This window comes from Aptenodytes patagonicus, chromosome 1 (assembly GCF_965638725.1).
Source record: "Aptenodytes patagonicus chromosome 1, bAptPat1.pri.cur, whole genome shotgun sequence".
Lineage (NCBI taxonomy): Eukaryota > Metazoa > Chordata > Aves > Sphenisciformes > Spheniscidae > Aptenodytes > Aptenodytes patagonicus.
The window spans coordinates 139,786,165-139,807,845 of NC_134949.1; the positions used below are offsets into that span (position 1 = coordinate 139,786,165).

General features: G+C 43.2%; 1 protein-coding gene across 4 annotated transcripts in view; it reads left to right on the forward strand.

The window, feature by feature from the left end:
- Window positions 1–2,751: 2,751 nt before the first annotated feature.
- LOC143169453 (sex comb on midleg-like protein 2) overlaps window positions 2,752–21,681 on the forward strand; it is a 70,949-nt gene continuing 52,019 nt past the window's right edge. For 2 of the 4 annotated variants that reach the window (XM_076356867.1, XM_076356876.1), the window contains exons 1-2: window positions 2,752–2,801; window positions 16,890–16,997. In XM_076356867.1, the coding sequence (XP_076212982.1) occupies window positions 16,976–16,997 (22 nt within the window). In that variant the 5' untranslated portion in view covers window positions 2,752–2,801; window positions 16,890–16,975. Of the gene's footprint in view, window positions 2,802–16,889; window positions 16,998–21,681 lie in introns of those variants that run through there. The other 2 variants (XM_076356840.1, XM_076356857.1) reach the window with 1 other exon arrangement.

The following is a 21,681-nucleotide window of genomic DNA, read 5'->3' on the forward strand; positions in this document are numbered from 1 at the left end:
GATTTCATGGTATTCCAGATATCCCTTGCTAGTTGCGTCTCATTTTCTGCCGCCTTTTCTGATTTCATCCCTTCACGATCGGGCTACGCTTCTGTAGCTCTCCCATGTAACCTGACCCAGCTTCTCTTTTTTGCATGCTTCGTTCCCGTCTGAGGTTCAGGAAGAGCTTGGCTGATCTTTTACTGTGCCCCTTACCTCTTCTGCATGGATAGTTCACTTACTTACACTCTTAATGTTATTTCTTTGAAGAATTGCCAGCTCTCTTAAACATCTTGTTCGTCTGCATTAACCTCCCAGAACATCATATTGATGGGTTGTATGAGTTCATTGGAGTCTACCTCCATGAAACATCTTGTCTTTATTTTGATGTTGTTGCTTCTTTCTAAAATCATGGACTATCCCTGCAAAAAACTGTGAAGCCACATATATGTATACACATATATAAACACGTACGTGTACATACATATGTATACATATACATACACATGTTTCTCTCTCTCTTTGTGAAGAACACTGAGAACTTAAAAACTGCATGGCTTTTCTGACCCAAATAATTCAGTTTAATACCTATAAAAGGAAATGAAAGATGATGGGTGGGTCACCAGAAAACAAGCTCATCATCCTGCTGGAAAATGGAAGCAGGCAGGACTTCTTATTCCTTTTCTAATAATCCTGTAAATAAATTTTTTGCTTTACATCAGCTATAGTTCATAGGTGAAGGACACATGTGAAGGCATTGTAGACCCATTTGGCCCCTGGATTAGAAAAGTGTGTTAAAAGTTTTCTTCTATTCTGCTCTTTTTGCTGGTGATGTGTCTGTCATTTATTCTTACTTCTATTGTTTATTCTCAGTTTCACCACATCAGGGGTCTAAGAAGCAGGATTAATGCTGGCCGGGCTTCCTGATTTCAGTCTCCTGGGAAAATTACGAGCAGGTAGAGGACTGCACCAGTTCACGTTTGACAGGCTCTGCAACAATAGCTGTGGAAACCAACGGTATGGTGTCCCACTGGCTCTCGGGGAATGAATTCCTCAGATGTTGTATCTAGCACTGGCTTGGGTTTAAAGGGTATCTTTAAAATAATATGTTTTCTTTTCCTCCGTGTCTCCCAAGGGCTTATTCCGTGACACTTGGCACATTTCTATATCCAGCTCTATAATGCACATGATCTTTCGTTTTTCTGCAAAAGTTCAGTGTGATAGAAAGGGGAGAATATTTCAAATTAAGCAGCATCAATCTGCATTGGTTATGAGCGTACCGCACTTGGCTATAAAGATTTTCTGTGAGCATATTTCAGTATTTCTTTGTCTTTCCCTTGTGTATTTTTAATCACTTGGTTTAGCATATTTTTACTCGTTTCTCTCATGTTGTCTAAATATTAAATATTTATAATTTATGGCAAGGACTCATTTTCCTTGTTTCTGAAGAACTACTTACGAGGGTGCTTAAAATAAATTGTTAGTAGTGATTTGCAATGTATGCAGGATACTGAAGTGGACTGCGTGAATTTCACTTTCATATAGAAGAGTTTGAGGGGTTTTGGGTATATATTTGGCTTTCCTTTTTTTTTTTTCCCCATTAAAAAACCTCCTAGAATCTCACTCTCATGACCTTAGTTCAGTTTTGAATTTCAAACTTCACTTTCAAGTGATGTAAGTAGTGAAGATGAAACTTGGGCATGGAAAGTCCTGAACGTTGGTAGTATTTAAGAGACGATTTCTCACCAGTTTGATCAACTTACACCCACACGCCTCTTGGGCTCCGAAATAAAATACCCAGAGATTATAAAGTGGGAACGTACCCTCCTAAAAAGCGCAGGAAGTACTTTTCAACTCTTATGCAGTATTAGTAAGCGTGGATTTCTAAAAACTGTATAAAATTTCCCAGGTAGATGTGCACCGATTATAATATGCATTATACAGTTGTGATCACGTACGCGTGTATAATGCAGAGTATTATTTAACGCAGCTAATTCGGTCTGTGTAGCTGTACACAGTTACACTGACGGGGCACGCAGCACATAGCCACAGCGGCCGGCAACTGCAGGTGTGGCTGTACTGCATTGCAACTGTTGCCTTACATTTAGGGGTAACTCCCCCCCCCCCCCCCCGCAAGACGTTCCCGCTCCCAGGGCGCAGGACGCGGAGCTCCCGCCGACCCTAACCCTTCCCAGCCGCCGGCGTCCCCAAGCCTCGCTCCTTCCCGCAGCAAGAGGACGGGGACGTGTGCCGGTGCGGCGGCGGCCGCCGCCCTCCCCGCTACGGGAGGCGAAGAGCAGCCGGGCGCGGGCCGCCCGCCTTGCCCCGCCGCAAAATGGCTCCGGGGGAGCGGGGCACCCCTCGCCTCCCCCTCACCCCGCGAGGGGACGGCGCCGGGTTTGAATGCGGCAGGACCGCGGGGAGGCAGCGGAGGGGAACGGCCGGGGCGGCGCTGGCCGCGCTGCGCTCCGGGCCACTTCACGGCCCCCGGGACGGGGCGGCTCGGCCCCTAACGTGCCCGCTCGGGCGGGGCCGCACCCCGCAGGTATGGGCGAGGTGCGGCGATGCCGGCAGCTCTGGGCCCCCGCGGCGTGTGCTGCCCCCGGCGAGGGGCGCGGGACCCCAGACCGCGCCGCCGCCTCTTCCCCCCGCGGCGGGCGGAAGGGGGGCGGCGGGGGGGAGGCCCGCGCCCCCGGTGCCGCTGCCGGGCATGCGCGGTGCCCCCGGAACATGGCGGCGGCGTGAGGCGGGCGACGGCAGGAGCCGCTTGACAGTCGCGGGAGCCGCCGCGGGACGCTGCGGACCCGCTTCCCGCCCGCCCGGTGAGTGGCGGCGGCGGCGCTCCCCGCAGCGGCGGGCAGGGGAAGGGAGGAGCGAGGAGAGAAAGCGAGGCGAGGCGGGGATCGTGCCCCCTTCCCGGGCTCCCACCGCGACCTCCGCCCGCCGTGGCCGCGCCGGGCGCCGTGGGGAAAGGAGAGCGGCGGCGGCCCCGTCCCCTCGTCCCTGTCTCCTTCCTTTCTTTCCGGGGTGCCTCCGGCTGCCGCCCCCGCCAGCCCCGCCGCGCTGGAGGCGGCAGCGGGTCTGGCTGGGGCAGCCCCAGGCTCAGGCGCCGCGTACCGGCCTCTCGGAGCTGCCCGCTCCCCTCCTCGGCGGGCTGGGCTCCCAGAGCGGCGGGTCCCGCCGCTCTCCGCCCGCGGGAACCCGCCGGTCGCTGGGGCAGGGGCGCAGCTGCGAGGGCGGCGCGACGGGAGCCGCTCCCCGGGCGAGAGGAGCGGGACGGCTCTGCCTCCCGGCACCAACAAAGCTCCCCCGGGGGAGGTCGCGGCTCCCGGGCAGCGGGAACCCCGGTGAGCGAGGGCGGCACGGGAGGTCCCCGAGCGGCCCGGGGGGGCGCTGCCCGCCCCGCCGGTGCCTCCGTGGCGGGGCTGCGCCCGGGACGGGCCCCGCTCCCTGCCGCCCGCCGGAGCAGCGGGTCCGGCGGCGTTTGACAGGAGCGTGGGGAGGACACGCCTCCCCTGGCCGGGGCGGCCCCGCTGCCTCCCCCGGCGGCGGCCGCGGCGGCTCCGCGCCCTGACCGCCCGCTGCGCCCTCCTGGCCGGGGCGGCGGGGGCGTCCCGCGGGGCTGCCCCTGCCCCGCTCCTCGCTGCCGCGGCGCCTGGCGACCGCTCTGGCTGGCGAGGTCCTGCGAAACGGTTGTTAACCTGAAAAACGAGGTACGCGTTAAAACCGAAGTAATTCGGAGCGTGCCCTTGTGTTTGGTAAGGGGCTTGGGGGTGCTGCTTGAAGACTGCGTGGTGAAATGGTGGCCAGTTGGGGGGCACTTGTCGGCTTGCGATGTGCTGCGGCACCGTTTGTGTTTTCTTTACAGTTAAACTGCGTTTATGGCATACATTGATTGCTGATTTAAAGGAGGTATCTTGCACGGTGAATCGTCTTCTCCGTAGATGTGTGATGGTCCAAAGAAAGTAGTTAAGCATGGTAGGAAAAGTTCTGTTCTTACAGTGGTGCTCATCATTGCTGTCTTTAGCTACTGGGACAAACTGCAAAGCAGATTGCAATGCTGCCGTAATTAAATTAATATTCAAGTTAAATTTTATGCTCGGTTGTTCTTTAGCAATAGACACTTCAAGTACTTTTAAAAATTTCTGAGTAGTTACTTACTGCAATTTGAAGTCAATGCCTTTCCCTACAGTTATTTTCTGTTTCTCACTGGTTAATTAGGCTATAGGAGATAGCCAAAAATAATCCCAAAGCCTAAAAGGTTTAATTGAAAAGTTGGAATACTGGTATCTTAGTGAGTTCCAATGATGTAAACCTCACTTGTGACTCATGCATATTCTAACTAGTGTAGGCTTGGTAATTAAAACTTAAAAAGCATAGACTTTTTAGATTTGATGGTAGCTTTTCAGAGCGTCCTGCATCTGACTTGTAAACAGCTCTTCAAGTTTGACTGGTTATGAATTTTTTATTATTCGGAGCAGCAGTCTTAAACCTTTGGATTTTTAAAGCTTTCATACTGCATCTTTCTCTTTGGAAGTGGCAGAGAAAAGCAGTCGGTGAGGCAGTCACTCAGGGTCAGCAGCAACTGCAGCACTTGTGCGGATGGGAAGAGTAACGGCAGGAAGGCATTCGCTGTGTTACAGTTACGTTTGAAGCTGTCATATTAACATCAGGTAATAAATAGGGGAGTGAATGCGTTGTGGCGTACGAGTTCTCAGGCCACCATCAAGTGCTGCTCAGACCGTTGCAAGCCACAGCCCACGTGAATGGGCTCGCTGGCAGTGTGTCCGGGGAAATTACTTGTACAACCAGGCTGCGTGCTTGGGGGCAGGGGGAGCTGGTTTTCTCCCTTAGGGTATCATAAAATGTAAGTACTATTTAAGGATGATATTACTTGAACTGATGTAAAGAAAAAGTACATTGAATGCACTTTTGTTCCTACTTTTATTTATGGAAGTTTCACAGTAATGCAAGTGGGAGGCAATGGGGAAGAGTATATGGTAAAACTGAAGCTGAGCCCTGGAAGTACTTGTATGGCTTTTAACTTTAACATGGTCTGGTTTTGAATATGAAAGTAACGTTTACTGATTTTATTCAAGACTCAGCTGATGGAGTTGATGCTCTAGTTCTCTGTTTGGTGTAAATATGTAGTAATATTTGTGTAATAATGTAGTAATATTTGTGTAATATCTTTCAGGTTGCGTGTATTATGTATTTTCATATTAAAGTTCAGATTCGGAAAAAACAGATTCTAGCTTTTGATTACGTGTTACAGCTGCAAGTATAAACTACACTAATTAGAAGCTGTGTGGATACACAAATGTGACTGTCTCTAATTCAGTTGTTCTTAAAATTTGGTCCTATGTTAAGCGTTGATCTTGATGTAGGCAGGTTCAGGGAAGAAGCAATGACAGTCCTCTGAAATAGTTTCTTCGGGCTTTGTATATTCTCACTTTGAATGTGAAGATGCCTTTTTCTCCTCTTCGCTGCGGCGGTCCTTGCTGCATCCAGCTAACTGTGCTCTCGTAAGACAGAGGCATTGTTTTCTGGAGTAGCTGCCTCAGTTCAAAAGAGGCGTTGGAGAGTGTTTCCTTTACAAAACCAAGTGTAATTTTGTTTTCGCTAGAGTGAAATTTGTAGTACTGAGAAAGTATTAATTCCGATATCTGTCTAGAAGCTGTGTGTATAAAACAACGATGCAGCTTTACTTAAGAAGAGAGAATGTGGAAAAGCCTGAAGCAAACGTAGATAGCTCCTTCTGCCCTTTGTATGAGCGTCTTTCTCATGATTTTGCCTCATTGTTTTCTCACTATTCCAATGGGATCGTGAGCTGTGAGTGAGCCATGTTTACTCCCCTTACTGTTGCAGTCGATCCATAATGAAGTGGATGTACGGGGAGAAACGAAGTCCTCAGTAATTATCCCTTGATATTAAATAGCATCAGTAACAGGAAACGACATTTGTCCTGTCCAGGACACTGCGGCTGGCTTTCTTATTCGTCTGGATACACCTACCTCAAACAAGGATGGGTGAAATACAGAGTTATTCTTGCACGTTTTAAGATGATCTTTGAAAATACCATTTGACAGTCTATATTTTCTAAGTGTAAATATAAAACAAACTAGAGGTAGAGACCAGGACACTGCTTCAAGGAGTCTACACAAGGGAGGCTGTTAACCAACTTCTTGACCTCCACAGTTCTGTTTATTCCCATTTGAAAGAAATAGCCTTAGGCACCCAGCCTTAGTGCTGATTGTTTCTTCTAGAGATTAAAATCTTAAATGTAAAGGACTATGCCGTTTGTGTTCTTTAAAGTGTAAGGCATGCAACATAAATGACCCACAACTCTGAGATTTTTCTAGCACGTGGGAAAAGCCAGAAAATCCCGTATAAAGTTGTTGAGGCTTAATAGAGCAGTTTGTAAATACGAAGCAAGAGAAGTGTTAAATGGAAAATTATTTGTGCTTGAACATTACAGGTGTTTTCATTACATGTAGCAGTCCTGGTATTTTTGCAAATACTTCTGATTTGCAGTTTGGTTCAATGTAACTTGAAGTCCCAGAATATTTGTTAACATTCCAATATGATTTGGTGAATGATTCTTTTTTATTGTGATTCGTGTTTTGATACATGACAGTGTTTTACTAATACAATTTGTATGGCTTCTTTGAAGACTTCTTTTAAGGTTCAAGGCGTCTATAATTTGGTGATATCTTGATGTAGTGGTGGGAAGCTTTAATATTAGTTATATGCAGTTAAGTTTATTTTTTGCATTGTAGCGATGACTGATAATGGTGAAGTACATGTGGTGTGTGTGTGAACAGCTTTACTTATGATGTCTAAGTGGAGAGACGGTTTATTTGCTTCAGGTAAAGCCTCTAAAAAGTGAAACTGTTAAGTCCTTAAATGAGTTGGAGTTTATTTCAAGAGAGTATTTCTGGGTGAATCCTGTTTCTCGTACGTGTGCACTTCACGCACCTGCCAGCAGGCGACCTGCATGGGCAACGGGGGCTGAGGGTGTGCACCCAGCTCCTGCCGCCCCTCGCTCCTGCAGCAGTGGTGGCCGCGGAGCAGCAATGCTGCCTCTTGCTCCTGGGAGCAGCAAGAGATGAATTGGTGAGTGACCAGCTCAGTCCGCATGTGCACGTGTGTGTGCGTACAAACTCCTCGCGTTGCCTAAAACTTGTATCCCACATCTGTGATCTCTTCGAGTATATCTATTTATTGCCTTGCGGGATGGGCAAGGGGACTTTGTGCCAGCTGCTGCTGGGGAAGGGACCTTGTGAGACAGTCCGTTCTTGTACCAGCCAGCTGAGGCTGCAGCAGTGGAGGGGTGGCTTCAGGTATCTGAGCCAAGAGTGGGCAGGCTCCCTTTTTATCTGCAGCAGGTGTATAGACAAAGAGGAACCGATGCATAAATGGTGGTGATGACCCTCAGAGGTACTTGTATCTCTTCCTTGTTAGTCTTTCTGCTTGGTCAACAAGGACATAGGTCTGGAAGGAGACTCAGGAGCTGCATCGCAGCCATTCAGAAAGCAGCAACTGTCTTTACAAGCCGCCTTATCTCTTTTATTTGGGCTTGCTCTGATACTTTCTCTTGTATACAGTGGACATTGGGCACAGGAATATACAACTAGACCATTTGTAGTAGAGGGGATATACTGTCTCCTACCCTTAGCAACTCTCCTCCCAAGATCCCTGTCACAAAAAGTTAACAGCTTTAGTTTCTATGTCTTTGGAATAGGACCAAAGAATCCAGTATTTTCTTATCTTGGATCTAAATGAATTGAAGAAGTATACACTTCTCTGTGCTGGTAAGTTACATGTCTCTCTTCTTTCAGCAGTGTAGATTCAAGACTGATTCATAGTTCTGGACTTTAACAAAGACGCCTGCTTTATGGGTAGTGTTTGATCGTTTTGGATCCAAATTGGTGCAGTACTAAGTGCGTGCTTATTGTGGTTGTTCCATGTGTTCTCTTTGCGCCTTTCAGAATTACTTGCTGAGCCTAATATCAAAGTCTTTCTGAAATACTAAAACCTTTAAACAGAATTTTAGTGCTCTTCCATTCATTTTAGCAGGGGGATAGCCTTTCTGCTCCACAGGGAAGATGCTATCTAGATATCTTATGTCCAAACTAATCCTAAAGTACTTCTTCTTTTTCAGAAGAAGTATTCTTTGTTAGAATAATGTTATATGCAGCTTAAGTATGAACAGTGTTTTGAACTGATTTTTTTTATCCATAAATGGTGTATTTTCTGTGCAGCTCCCCATTTATATATTGTCATCTAAAACCACGCAAGACATTGCATTAAAGGTAGATGTCCTGGTTAAATCACTTGGTTCTAGGCCTTCAGCTTCACAAATCAGGTCAAATTCTATTTAAGATACCAAGGGAATTCAGCCTTTTCGTGAAAGAGATGAACTTCTTTAATGGAAATCCAAGTCTGTTGTCTTCTCAAGGTAATACGATATCCCTTTTAGTCTAGGGCAAAGACGAGGTTGAGCCTTTCATCATCTCTAGCATACATTAGTTCAGGGAGCATCTGAAGTTTATAAAACCTACAAGAGGGTAGCACCATTTTAATGAGGTGCATACCTAAAATGAAGCATGCACCGTTATTTATGTACTGTATGGAATCTATCAGAGATTAACGCAGGAAGGTTCAGTGGAAGGAGTGCAATTCTTGGGGCACTTTTAAAAGCCCATTTAAAAAGCACGGTTTGTAAAAGTGAGTCGTACGTGGAGGAATGTGAAAGGGTATCAGAGCTGCTAAATTTGGTGGAACTCCTTATTGTCGCTATTGTCTGTCAGGGGCTCAGAGATTAAAAGGGCAGTAGCATGTTTGATGGCACTTCTCATACCAAATCTCTTGTATGTGTACCCTTGCTCTGGAGTGCTATAAAGAGGCAGACAGCGGTTTTCTGGAAAGGTCAGAAGATATGTACTGGTTTTAATCACAAAATAAACAGTGTTATAATTAGCTGGAAAATGTTGTATGTGGCATGTAATTTTTTTTTCAGCTTGTTGTAGGAAAATGCTACCTAGGTCCTTGTCTGAATATTCTCCAGTGCTCAGTGGTGTAAGCGCTGGGTGGAGGAGGGAGGGGGGATCACCTCCAGACAGGTGATCTCCAGAAGCAGCGGAAAGGGAGATGCTCTCCCTCTGTCCTGGAGCTGCACACAACCAGTGACAGCTGTGCAGCCGTGCTAAGGAAGAGGTAGAGGAGATTGCCTCATTACACCCTGTTTCACCTGTTTTTTTTTAATAATCGGAAAGTCATCCTGGGAAGTGGGGAAGAGAGATACGGACTTGCTGTGGATGTTCCTGATGCTTTGGGCTTTTCACCTTCTTCCATTTTTGAAGAATGCAGCAAGTGCTACAGCTGAGCATTTGCAGCTGTCTAGTCCCCCCAGCACTTAGGAGTTGTCTTGTCTTTTCTGACCTGTCAGCACTTTGTTAGCTGCAGAAATGTCTAGCAGCACTGAATGGCCCTTATGAATGCTTGTCCAAACAGATGGACAAATACTTTTGGCGGCATCTGCATGGACGATGATCTCCCTCCCCTGTGGAAGGGGTTTAAAGAAGGATTTTCCTTTTTAGTTAGAGAAATAAGAACTTGGGGAAACAGCACAGCCATCAGTACCAGCAGCACAGGTCAGCCCAGTGTGGGGATGTGGGTGTGCCTGGAGACTGCAAGCAGCTCTCTGGAGTTTTCTCCCTTGAGAAACATCCTCTGGAAGGAGGAGCTATCAGGAGTCACTTAAGGGTTTATTTAGTTCTGGCTGGTTTGGTTTTGCGCCCTGATTAGACACCGGTACGTGGGACCAATGTAGCTGTCGCCTTATATAAGCCAGGGTACATTGCGGTGTGTTGCAGCAGCAGATGGATGCGGTGGGGCAAGTTCTGTCTTTGTTAATATACAGTGGCAGGGAGTCCCAGCCAGCGTTATGTTCTTTGGATTCTCAGGTGGGGAGAGTTGAAGCAGATACTTTAAGCACTGGAAGAGGATGGTAGCAGAAGTATGTTGCTGCTGGCATTGAGTACAAGCAAGGGGAGGCAAGTGTGTTGCTCTGAAACAAGCTAACTCCAGCTGGGGTGCTGGCAGCAGGCTGATCCTATGCAGAAATGTCCCAAGACTGTTCTCCATGCCTTCAATGAGAAAAATAAATACATTGTGCGCTCTATTTGACGTTCATAGATTTCTGCATCAGACTAAAGGTGCTTGCGTTGCTCTAGATACTCTGCTGGATGAATAAAAAATCTGGACCACAGGGATGGATTTGCCGGCTATGCTGTATGTGGGTTGGGCTCTGTTAGATCATATCTGAACCAAGCTTCCACAGTCCTTTTCAAGTTTGGAGGCAATGTAGATGGGAGGAAGCCAAAGTTGCCTAAGAGGTTGTAAAATCCCTTTTCCACCATCCCTCCTCTGCTTGTCTTTCTCCCCCTCATCCACTTATGTACACATACTCTCTCTGACTGCTGCTTTTAAAGGTGGTGGTATTGCTTGTTGTCTGCCAAAGACAAGCGCAGAAAAGCTCTATAGGGATCTCTAGCATCTGGGCGTCTCTTACTATGTTTGCAACAGCAATTTCTTTTCTCCCTTACCTGCTGTATTTACACTGTGCTAAAAGTATGCTTGGTGCCTCACAGAACAAATAGTTTGAGAGCTCTCTTCTGTGTCAAGGGAGGCTGAGCTGCAGGCAGAGGAGATGTGTTTGGGTGTAGAGAGAATTTCGTGCAGGTATGTAGCTCTTAGCCAGTGCTAGTCATACAAAACTGTTGGGTTTTTTTTGTGCATAATTTAATTAGTTTGCTTTATGAAAGAAATTTGAGTTAGGCGTTTGAACAAAGCCAGGTTGAATAATGATGATGAATGTTTTCAGGAAGAGTACTCCAGGCTTGAAGGGGGAAGTGGAAAACAGCACAGAGGTTTCGGTGAGTTGAATTCACTAAAACGTTTAAACAATTTGTCGAGCTCTTGTTCTACTGTAAATATGTGCTTGTAAGCTACTAAAACGGGCGGTTTTACTTAAGATAGAAGTGTAAGCTTTGTAAGCTGTATTTTTTATTTATTTGAATATAACATTAAAATACCCTTTCATGTGGGAAGACTGGCATTTTAAGAATATTTAAAGCTGTTAATGGCCAGTCAGCCACTTTGCTGAACTGCTGACTTCACACATACCATTTCCTTTTTCAGGTTTTTACAACCCCACATCTGACTTTTAAAGCAGGATGGGGAGGGGGGGAAAGAGGAGAGAAGCTATTTTTATTTTCCACTGGTAGCCATAGAGCAGCTCTAAACTTTAATTTTTAAAATTACTGTCAAATGAGTAAATGTTGACTCTACATGACATAAATTGTTTCTGTTGTCCATTGATACAAGCTGTGCTGTTTAATTCGGAGACCTTACTTCTCTGCTGTTCTCATTTCTAAGTATTTATTTCTTGTTTCAGGAATTTTTGGGGCAAATCTTTGGTCTGAACCTTGTTAATGTTGTTTTTTAAAATACACAATGCCTTGCTCTGTACTGAATAATACACTTAGTACAGTTTGAGAGTTTAGAGAGATTTTTGTAGTCTTGAAATGTATGACTTACTGTAATTACAGTTGCTCATGTTCTAAAGCAGATCGTAAACTTACCTGGAGAGAGGGCAGAACACTTACAGGCAGTATTTTACTGCTGACAGCTTAAAAGTTTGTTTATGCTAATCACTTCATAAATAGTGAGCCGTGCACTGTTGGTGACTTTCTGAGGAATTTTGCAAGTGCAGAAAATTTCTTGATGTTAAGGCAAATGACATTACAAAATGATATTTGTAAAGCACTAAGTACCCACTCCCTTCCTTTAACAGCTTAAGAAATATTCAAACTTTGTTGTTGTAATAATATATATGGCTAGCTAATATTTGCTCTCTTGAAAGCCCGTAAATTTGACAAAAGCCTATCTTTCCTAGCTCTGTTTTTATCAACTAGAAGAGAAGGTGTTCAGATATATCCCTCACTAGAAGTTTCGCCATATGAAGACATGGAAGTTTAATTTCCTTTCATTGAAAGAATCTCACTTTTTTTTTTTTTAAACAAAGAACGTGAACTAAAAGAGACTCCAATTTGGATCAAATTTCTTGTCAGAACACCAACTGATTTTATATTTGTGTGCATAAATGAAAGAAGACCTGATCTTTAGGTTTTGTTTTGAAATCATATATGTGTAATGCTAAATACTCATTCTACAACTACAAAGCTTGTGTTACATTTTATAATCTTCTGATATGTTTGTGCAAGTGTAAGTTGTTTGTTTTTTTTTCTTTTAGCCTTTGAGATCTTCCTTTTCTATAATGATGCTACAGTATGCTCTAAAAGGTGTAAACTGATTATCTCTAGTACAGAAATAAGGAAGTATATGCTGTGGTGTCTTGAAGTATACTAAATGAGTCTACGCACTGGGTAACTTGCTGGAAAGTAAATTTTCAAGTACTGGAAATTTGGAAGTATTGCATGTTATAGAAATACTCCTTTTAAGTCTTACTGTCTTTATTTGCCTCTTTTCAGCCCCTTAAAGACTTGTGAAAATGGTATGAAGTAGGATTTTTATTTAAGAGATAACAGATGAATAGATGATTAGGTTTAAAAAAAGGTATTCCAGATTTATGAAGGCTAACTTTGAAGGAATGCAGTTCACTTTCAAAAAAAGTCACACTTGTTTGGGAAGCGACTGGTGCCTGTAGGTACACGTTACCCATGCGTGGAAGCTGGAGTGGGAACCGCGGCTGCCTCACTGTGTGTCGGTCCATGGAGGAGGCTGTGCGGGTCCTTTTCTTGAAGGGCTCTTTGCAGTGTTGGCCGTAACAAACGGGAAGAAGGAGGCGAGGAGCAGTAACGGCGATGGGAGCATGGTGATACTGGCCAGCAGTTGTAACTGGTGGCTCTTATGTTTCTAAAGCTAGCAGCACATGAATGCTGGTGGTGAAAGCAAATGTCGGATTTGTACATACGAAAGAGTTGGGGGGGGGGGGGAATATTTCTTTGCTTATGTTGCACCTATTCTCTGTCTATAACTGGTTTTGCTGTTCAAACTACGCGTAATTCTTCTCCCCCCTCGCGTATGGAAATTTGATCTGGAAGCGTTTGTAGAAGAAAAAGAATGAAGAAAGACAGGGGCGAGTATAACTCCTTGTTCAGATTAAGCCTGAAAAATGTCTGCCTGTATTTCAAGCTAAAATTAAGAAGAACTTAATTGATGCTTCAAAGTGAATGTTCTGTGAGATTCCTCTTCTGTGCTGTGTATCTGTATAAAAGAATAGCCTTGCTCCTTATCCAGGAGAGGCTGCCCATTGGTGACTATCCCTTCCTCCCCTGAAGACAGCAGCGATGAGGTCTGAGTTACTGCATTTATGCCAGTGGTAGGGTCAAAAAGCTAACTGGCTCTAAAATTGGTGTCTCTGTCTTACCTCTGAGCCCCGAGATGCAGAGTCATTGACACAAAAACCTTAATCTTTTTGGTGGGTACTAAGCCCACAATCTACTGGTTGCTTAGGCTTCTTTTAAATGTTATATTTAGCTCCATAATTCCGTGCTGTGTATTTTTGAGCGGGCATGCTGTCAAAATAAACTTGCACTGGGAAGCCCTAAATATGCAGGATTTTTTTCAGGACATTCGGCTTAATTGAGTGCCTGTCTTACAAGGAGAAGCATAATGGAGATGCGTAGCAGGCAAAACAGAGAATGATTTTTGATGTTTTCTGTAGAATACTACCTTCTTTGAAATACAGCAATACATGTCCTTTGAGTAACTCTTTCAAAATGAGAAGAGCAAGGTTAGACAGGAAAAATGTTTTCCATCCTGTTTTCTGATGCCTAGTATTATGTAGTAGCAATGCAGAGAGGATGAAGGCTTAGGCTTGTCTACTAATATACTGCTTTCTGACAAAGGGCTCGCACAGTGGGAGGTGGCTAGTAGAAGTGATTTGGGGATTAACAATAAAATCTTCAGTGGAGAATTAAAGGCAGATGAATGCTTTCCATCTGATTTTTTTAAAAAAGTAACTGATGTAAGGGAACCTAATCAGCGAAAGAATAAAACTCAGTTTACAGGATGAATTGAGGTGTAAGTGATGTAAATAATACAGTTCGTGAGTGTGGAGATCCTCCATGGCTCTTTAAATTGAAGATATTTTCATGATGAATTCAATGTTATCCTAGGTTCATGGATTTTTTTTTTTTCTCTTTTTTAGTTTCCTTAATTTACAGCAAACAGTTTCTCCTTGGTGTATGATATGGATTCTGTACTTCCATTCTGCAAATCGGTGGCTTTTGGGCGTTTTCTGTCTGTGACTGACAATCACTATGCTTAGCTTGGTTTTTGTAACTTTGGTTTTCATTCTGCTGCTTTGTGCATCCTAAAGCCATTACGCTTCAGCCTTGCCATTGCATTTCTTTGTTTGCTCGTATATTCCTGACCTTGTTTTGTTTCATTTTTTCCCTTCATTTCTAGAAGCTGTTAGATTAATTTCTTTAACACAGCTTTCTGTATCACTGACTCAGCTTGCTTGCCAAGGTGCACATACAAGAATGCCATGAGCTCTGTCCTTTATGCGTAATTTTGCCAAAACGTCCCTGGAGGTTTCACCCCTGTATTTGCTGGCGGTTTTCTTCTTTTCTGTGGCGGGTGTGCTGTGGGTTGAGCCAGGCTGGTGATGGTGAGTGCAACGTAAGAGGACTCTCTCTTGGTTAGCAAAGGACATAACTGCCTTGCTTACGGTTTGCCGCTTAATTACGCGAGGCGATGGAAAGCTGTTCCTAGGTCTGCCCCTGCAAAAGAAGTTACACTTTGTCAGACTGACCCAGCTCTGTTTTGGAGGTAGCTGGTTTTCATTTTGCTATAATTCAGCAGCATGTAGCGGTTGTTAGATAGAGGCTCAGAAATACCTTTCTTGAATGTTTTCTGTGACAAACAGCACTATCTACAAGCTAATTTAATAGTGGCTCTTAAATTGAATACTGTAGGTGTAACTGGGTTTTAAGTAGCACCACTTTGAAATAGTAGTATATTGTATTCCTGCAGTTGTGTTTGCCCCATTTCAAACAGCACTTTCAGAACTTTCAGTTGTCTTATATTTTTAACAGGCTGATGGGCATGCTGTAAAATAGCCTATCTGGTACAACACAAGTAATGAAAAGCTGGAATCCTTTTTATGTTCTGACAGACGCTCCGGTTGTGCTAAACTTGATGACTATCACTGCGGGGTTGGAATCTTTATTACTGCACCAAGTGCAATCTGGTACTTGGAACAAAAAGATAAAAACCATGCACTGTTTTAAAGTAATCTGTAAAAACAGTTACTTTGACTCTGCATCACCTTTCATGATTTATTACTCGCAGCGGAAAAGCTTTGAATTTTTGGGGGAGTCTACGAAAGTATCAAGTATTTCAAATTTATTTGATGGCTTAAAAGGATTTCTGTTCTTAATCCTGATGATCGCTTATGCTACGAATGCTATTGCGTAGCAAAACCTGCTTATTTTATGTTAGTATTCAGTTTTATTTATAACTGCTTTCAAGTCTCAATCTTGAGAGTTTTTGTAATAACTGTCCAGCACGTTCACACACAGCGCAGACACTAAATGAATTCTTCAGTCATTGGCATTTTTAAAACCATATTTAATTAGTTTTAGCTATGGGACTTGCACTGTATAAAGTTTTCATCATGTAATCCATCACCATAGTGTGAAAGTTCCTCGAAATTTCACTGAAATGTCACAGTTTCTGGAAAATACTTGGCTATATGACAACTCTCGTTATATGCGATATGTATGTGTAATTATTTTTTTTTTAGCATACGAGTATAAGATTCAAGAAATTCCAAGTAGATACCTTGCTTTTCAACTATTATTCCTTTTATGTAACACTAGAAAGGTGTAGCTTCTAAAAATGTTACCTTTGGCAAAATTAATCTTGGAAAAAATGTACACATATTTAAATTTTTAAAAAAATCTCACTTTTGATGATGTCAACTTTAACCTCATGGGAATTCATTGAAAGCAAATGGTCAAAGAAGATAATTCAGCAATTTGAATGTATTTTTACCCATTATTACTTGAACAGTGAATGGAAAAGGATAATAAACTTGCTGGCTTTGTTTCGAGGCCGAAGAGTTTCAAATGAGTTTGACTTGAATTGAACACAGTCAAAGTTCCAAAAACTAGGTGCTGGAGTAGAAAATCACAGTAACGCACACACACACAAAATAAAGTTTGTTTTTGCTCTGTTACAATGGTTTAACTAATTTGGCCCTTCTAGTTTCTAAACCCTACAAGAATATGGTTCGCTGCTTTTATCTGCAGTCACCATTCCCCTAACAGGTTCTCTCTGCTCTGTTACAAGTGGTAGTGGGTAGGAGTATCAGTGAGCACTTGGGCCTTTGTGTAGATTTCTTACATTAGTGTTTTGTTCCCCCTTCCACTGTAGTTGTGAAAGATAGTGTGTTTTACCCAAAGGTGTTCAAATTGCGGATTTTTAAACTCTGTGCAAGTTGAGGCACGACAAGTGGGTTATGTATAAAAGTGTTTCTTCCATTTTTCAGAAATATTTGTTGGGGGGAAAAAGGAATAAAGCATTTTTTTATATCTTTCTTTGTATTAGAAATCCACAGAAAATGCAAATCATTATACAGGGAACTGTCTAAAACAATGGAATAGAAGTTTGGGTTCTTCTGTACCCTTGCTACTTTGATACAGCCATTGTTTACACACTATTCTTCTACAAATAGCTTGTTAAACGTTTGCAACTTTAAACCAGCAAGATAATTATACACCAATACAAAAAAAATCCTCCTTTCCAAAAAAAAGAAAACCCAAACTGCAACAACAGCCTCCCCCCTAACTTGTTGTATTACTACTCCACAGGAAACTGTTGTGCTGAAAGGAAGAATTAACTGGTCTTTCAACTTCAGCCTTTTTATTGTGAGAGGGAAGATCACAGAAGTGTTACCATGGGGAGAACAGCAGCTAAAGGTAAGGCCTGGTAGCTTTTATCCAAGAGGAAAGAAAATAGGGAACCTGTTAAATTCTCTTTTCGAAGGTGGTGGGTTATTACTTGACAATTACTATACTTTTAGATTAAAGAGGAGAGGTTACGGCATGTATTGAACACAGGTAAGTTCAAACTTCATGTTGTTTTAGAGTAAGTATGCTAAATTTGGCTTATCCTGGAGTTCTATAGAAGTTAAACCAAAGCAATTTTGTCCTCTGACAGCCTTGAAGCCATTATACTGCTCTAAAATTGAAGAATGTGTCTAGGTGTGATATTACATAAAATGTAGTGCTTTATTCTGTAACTGCACATAATTTAGCAGGAGGATAACTAAGTAGTACAAGGAATCAGAGTTTACCACAATGAATGGCATTAGCAGCTGTCTTCCACAAGCTCTTGAAGGTAAAATGAACATTTTTTTTTTTTTAAGAAATTCATCCACAAATGCAGTGTACTATGAAGGTGTGATTTCTGCTGTGTCATGTCTGCAGAAGTTAATTGTCAGTTAAGTGCTAAAACAAAGAGTGAGACTTAAAAAGTAACAAGGGTGTTTGGGTTGGTGAAACAAAGAGAATGTAAAGAGAGAAAGACCCACTGTCTGAAACCAGGTTGCTGCTGCTTTTCAAAGCTTTCAGATGGGTAGTCTTCCCCCATAAAATGCTGCTAACACTTTTGTACTTCTCTTGAGCTTTCCACCTTCATCCCAAGCTGCTTTATGTGCTTGTGCGCTCCCTTGGTAAATAATTGTCTTTTGCTATAGTAGATTTTCTGTAATGGCAGGAGTCATCCATTTAATTGTTGCACCAAGAGTTTATGGAGGAAGTCTGTCCTGTTCTCTTGTAGGTTTTCTGCATGGCTGTTGTCTAAATACATTAAAAGAGACACCCTGTTCCGGGCAGATAAGATAAGAATCCCACTAGGGGAGCACAAAAAGAAGGGAAAGGAGACATTTCATACTCACTGTGTCTTGATATCCTCAACTATGTGTGCTGAGGGTTGGTGAAGGGTAGCTAAAAGGAGCTCACGACCCTGTGTAGTAGGCAGTGAAGAAGGCCCCTTCCTGAGCAATAGTAAGTCTTGGGCTTGTCTTAACTAAACTTCATCTGAAGGCGAGTAGCTCCATGGCATGGGAAGAGCAAATGTTTCTGTCACCCAAAGGTGTTTCACATCCATCAGGAAGAGACAAGGGATTTCTTTGGAAAAAAGTGGTCTCCTGCCTTGTTTTGAACACCCGACAGAGTTTGAAGGCTCTAAGGTGGCTGAGGAATGGCTGCAGAAATCTAAAAGGCATTGAGTGCGAATTGCTTTTTCCCCACATTGGACAGCAAGCAAATAGCACGTCTTAGAAGATGTTACATTGTGTCTCCTCATGTAGCACACCATTCTGTGGTAAAAACTAATACTGTTGGCAGAGGTGATGCTTGCCCAGCATACAGGCAAAGCAATCATCTTGTTTGTTGAAAGATTAACTCTTCCCAGAAGGAAGTGTTGTGGGTTTTTAAAGCATCTCAGACAAGAAGCTGGAGTTCAGCTTGGGAGTTTATAAGAGCAACTACATGTTGGTCACCAGGATTATCTTTACCAGACCTTATAGTCTGAAGGTGCCTTTTCTGATTCTAATTTTTTTTTTTTTTTTTTTGGTCACATTCAGAAGCCAGTCAAGATAGCTTTGTCTGGCTTCTTCCTTGTCTCTAATTTCTTGCATGATAGATGTGGTTGCTCTTGCCTGTCTCCTGTTGAGTAATCTTATCAGCAGAAGAATTCTGTGGTTACAGATAGGGTGGGAGTAATGTAAACACATGGAGTTTTGAATTGGTAAGCAGAAAGCACTATGTTAAATAATTTACTCTAATCTTGTTTTGTATCTACTGCTTTAGTTTATGAAGTGTGCTGTAGAAAAACTGTTAGTTGGTGAACAATAGAATATGCTGCTTTTGTAATTTTAGTATATGCTGTATTCTAATCTTGCTACCTAGAAGAAAACAGTCTTTCATGGGGTTTTGAAAATAAGTATTTAGCCTATATGTATTATAGGCTAAATGTGTACATATATTTACATAGTAAATATATAAGCTGTCTATATACTTATATGTGTTACCATATTTTTAACACTTTCTTTGAAAATGATATCCCATTCTTTTCTATTTTTAAAAGAGCTGAGTAGCATGTGATTAAGTCTGCAGTTGCAGCATTTCATTTTCATTTGTTTTGACAAAATGATCTAAAACATATTGTGTGTTTTACAATGGAAAGTAAACTCAAACTTGTCTCTTTAAAAATGGACTTTATGAAGAGAGGAACATAGATAATGAATTCACCTGAATTGGGGTTTTTTTGTCACCATGAGCTTCATTACCCTAGGTCTAAGAAGTCTCTTCTGTCTCTAACATAAAAATAAAGTTCCCATTTTCAAGTCCACTTCTCAGCTTTGAGGGAGTTAGTCATTGAACATGGCTAGTGAAGGAGATGAAAAGAAAATACTCTTTGTACCTGCAGAAGTATTTCCCTCTTTTATAACCTCATTTTTGAGGTTTGACCTCAAAGATTGACCAAACTGAGGGTCATATGCTGAGGGAGTCATCTTCCTCAGCCCAGTGATTTGACATAATAGTCTTCCATGTCTTAATTTTGTTTTCAGTGATCGCTAGAAACTAAAATTACTGGAATTTAGGATATCAGAATCTCAAATATAGATTGGTGCACATTAAAAAAAAAAACCAACCACATGTATTTCATGTTTATAAAATTGGATTTTAATCTTACTTTCTAATGTTGCCTTTAAAAATAAACCATATATTCTTATCCACCCTGATTACTGACATTGGAAGAGGCACACCAGACCAAGGCATCATAGCAACTGTGAAGTATAGACTGGGGGAAGCTCTTCTGAGGTGGTAGTAGATACAGGGTATCTCATGTGAAAACAGGTTAGTAATTCTTACTGCCAGTAGCTTTTCATCTGCTTAAACAAAACACTCCAGCTTTGTAGTGGTCTAAAACTATCTTTGTTTTATTCAGACTTATTTTTTGGATGCTTCTGCATGTGCTGGGTGAGTTTCACTTGGGTGCTTTAAAGAATAGACTTCTTGCCATCAAAAACAAGTGATAGTGGCGGTGCTTTGAGTTTATGATGAGTGAAGATGCCTCCACCTCAAATGAAATAGGTATTTAAACTGCTGTTGAGGAATCCATTTCTTCTCATGAATGTCTTCATCTGTTCTTGTTCTCATAGTTGTCTAATGGCTGATAAGAAAAATGTGTTGCCAAGAGTGCTCCATTTCAGCGTTCATATTTGCTGTGATATTTGTGAGATAGGCAGTAAACCTAACTGGTACAGGAAATAAATAATTTGGGTGGTGGTTGTCAGCAAGACTCATATGGTGTTCAGGCTGCGGTTTTTCACATTCTTTCACCTGTTCTTGATGTCTCTTATCATGAAAGGCTGTCATCTTGTTTGAAATCTGGCATTGTTGGGTAGATACTTTCATGACTTTGTCCTTTCAAGCTTTGGGTGTTTGCAGGAAGCAGTTATTAGTTCTCTTCTTCAATAAGTCTCTTATGTGGGACTCTTGGATTTCCTCTTCAGAAATAAGTGGATTGGGAAGTTATCTACTCTCTAAGCTATCAGCCTGATGTCTGCGACAGTCCCATGACTGTTTTTGGAAAGCCTGACTAACTGAGCTTGTAGAACATGACAAAAGGCTCTGCTAGTGATTGCCACTGCCTGGTAGAAAACTAGGTGGATTCAGTTCAATCCCAAAGAGGCTGGATGGAATATACTTTGATTTGTAGGTGGGAGAAGGTGAATGTTACCCTTGTGTCTCATCATTGTTACTAGACTAATTTTACTGCTGTCCCTTCTCAGGTTCCCCCTGGTAGTTGTTGTCAGGATGTAGGGTGTCCACTTGTGTGGGTTAAAGCCCTACTCCTGAGGAAGTACCGGGGTTAGAGCTCTGTGGGCACCATCCAGAAGCATTTCAGCAGGTCCCCCTGAAGTTGACCTCCATAAGGATTTTTCTTTGGGAACGTGTCAAGTGCTTTCAGTGATGTAGAAAATGTTTCAAAGCAAACTTTTTCCAAAAGAATGAGTGTGTAAGTCAAGAAAGAAGACTAAGTAAAGGAGTAAACATAGCATTTTCTTTCCTTTTCAAAGGATCTTGGGTACTCCCCATATCTGCTTTAGGAGAAACAGGTGATACTTTTGCAGCATATTTTGAGCAGGTATGTAGCTGTAAGTATGTTTTCTGGGACTGTGGAGTCTAGGTTATTCTTGGAAGGTGTCTCGGCCCTGAGTGCACTAATAGCCTTTAATGGCTGTGCCCAACCTCACCTAGGGCCTCTCCCCACCCAGCCCATGGCCCAGGACCCCATGTCAGCACTCCGGGGCCATCAGTGCCTGCCTCAGCGAGGCCACAGCGGGGCCAGTCTCCAGCTCCCCACAGCCCTGCCCTGCCTGGCCATGGGCCCCATCGGGCTGGGCCCACCCATGGGCCCACGTCCCCTCCCGGCCCCAGCCCCAAGGGGGTGCCTGGGGCTGGGGCTGCTCCCAGTGACCCCCTGATTGCTCCTGGCAGGGGTGGTGGGGTGACCCTGGCTGGTGAGGCCCTGCTTGGCTGCCCCTGAGGGGTCCCTGGCCTGTGCTATGCCCTGGCCGAAGGAACACCA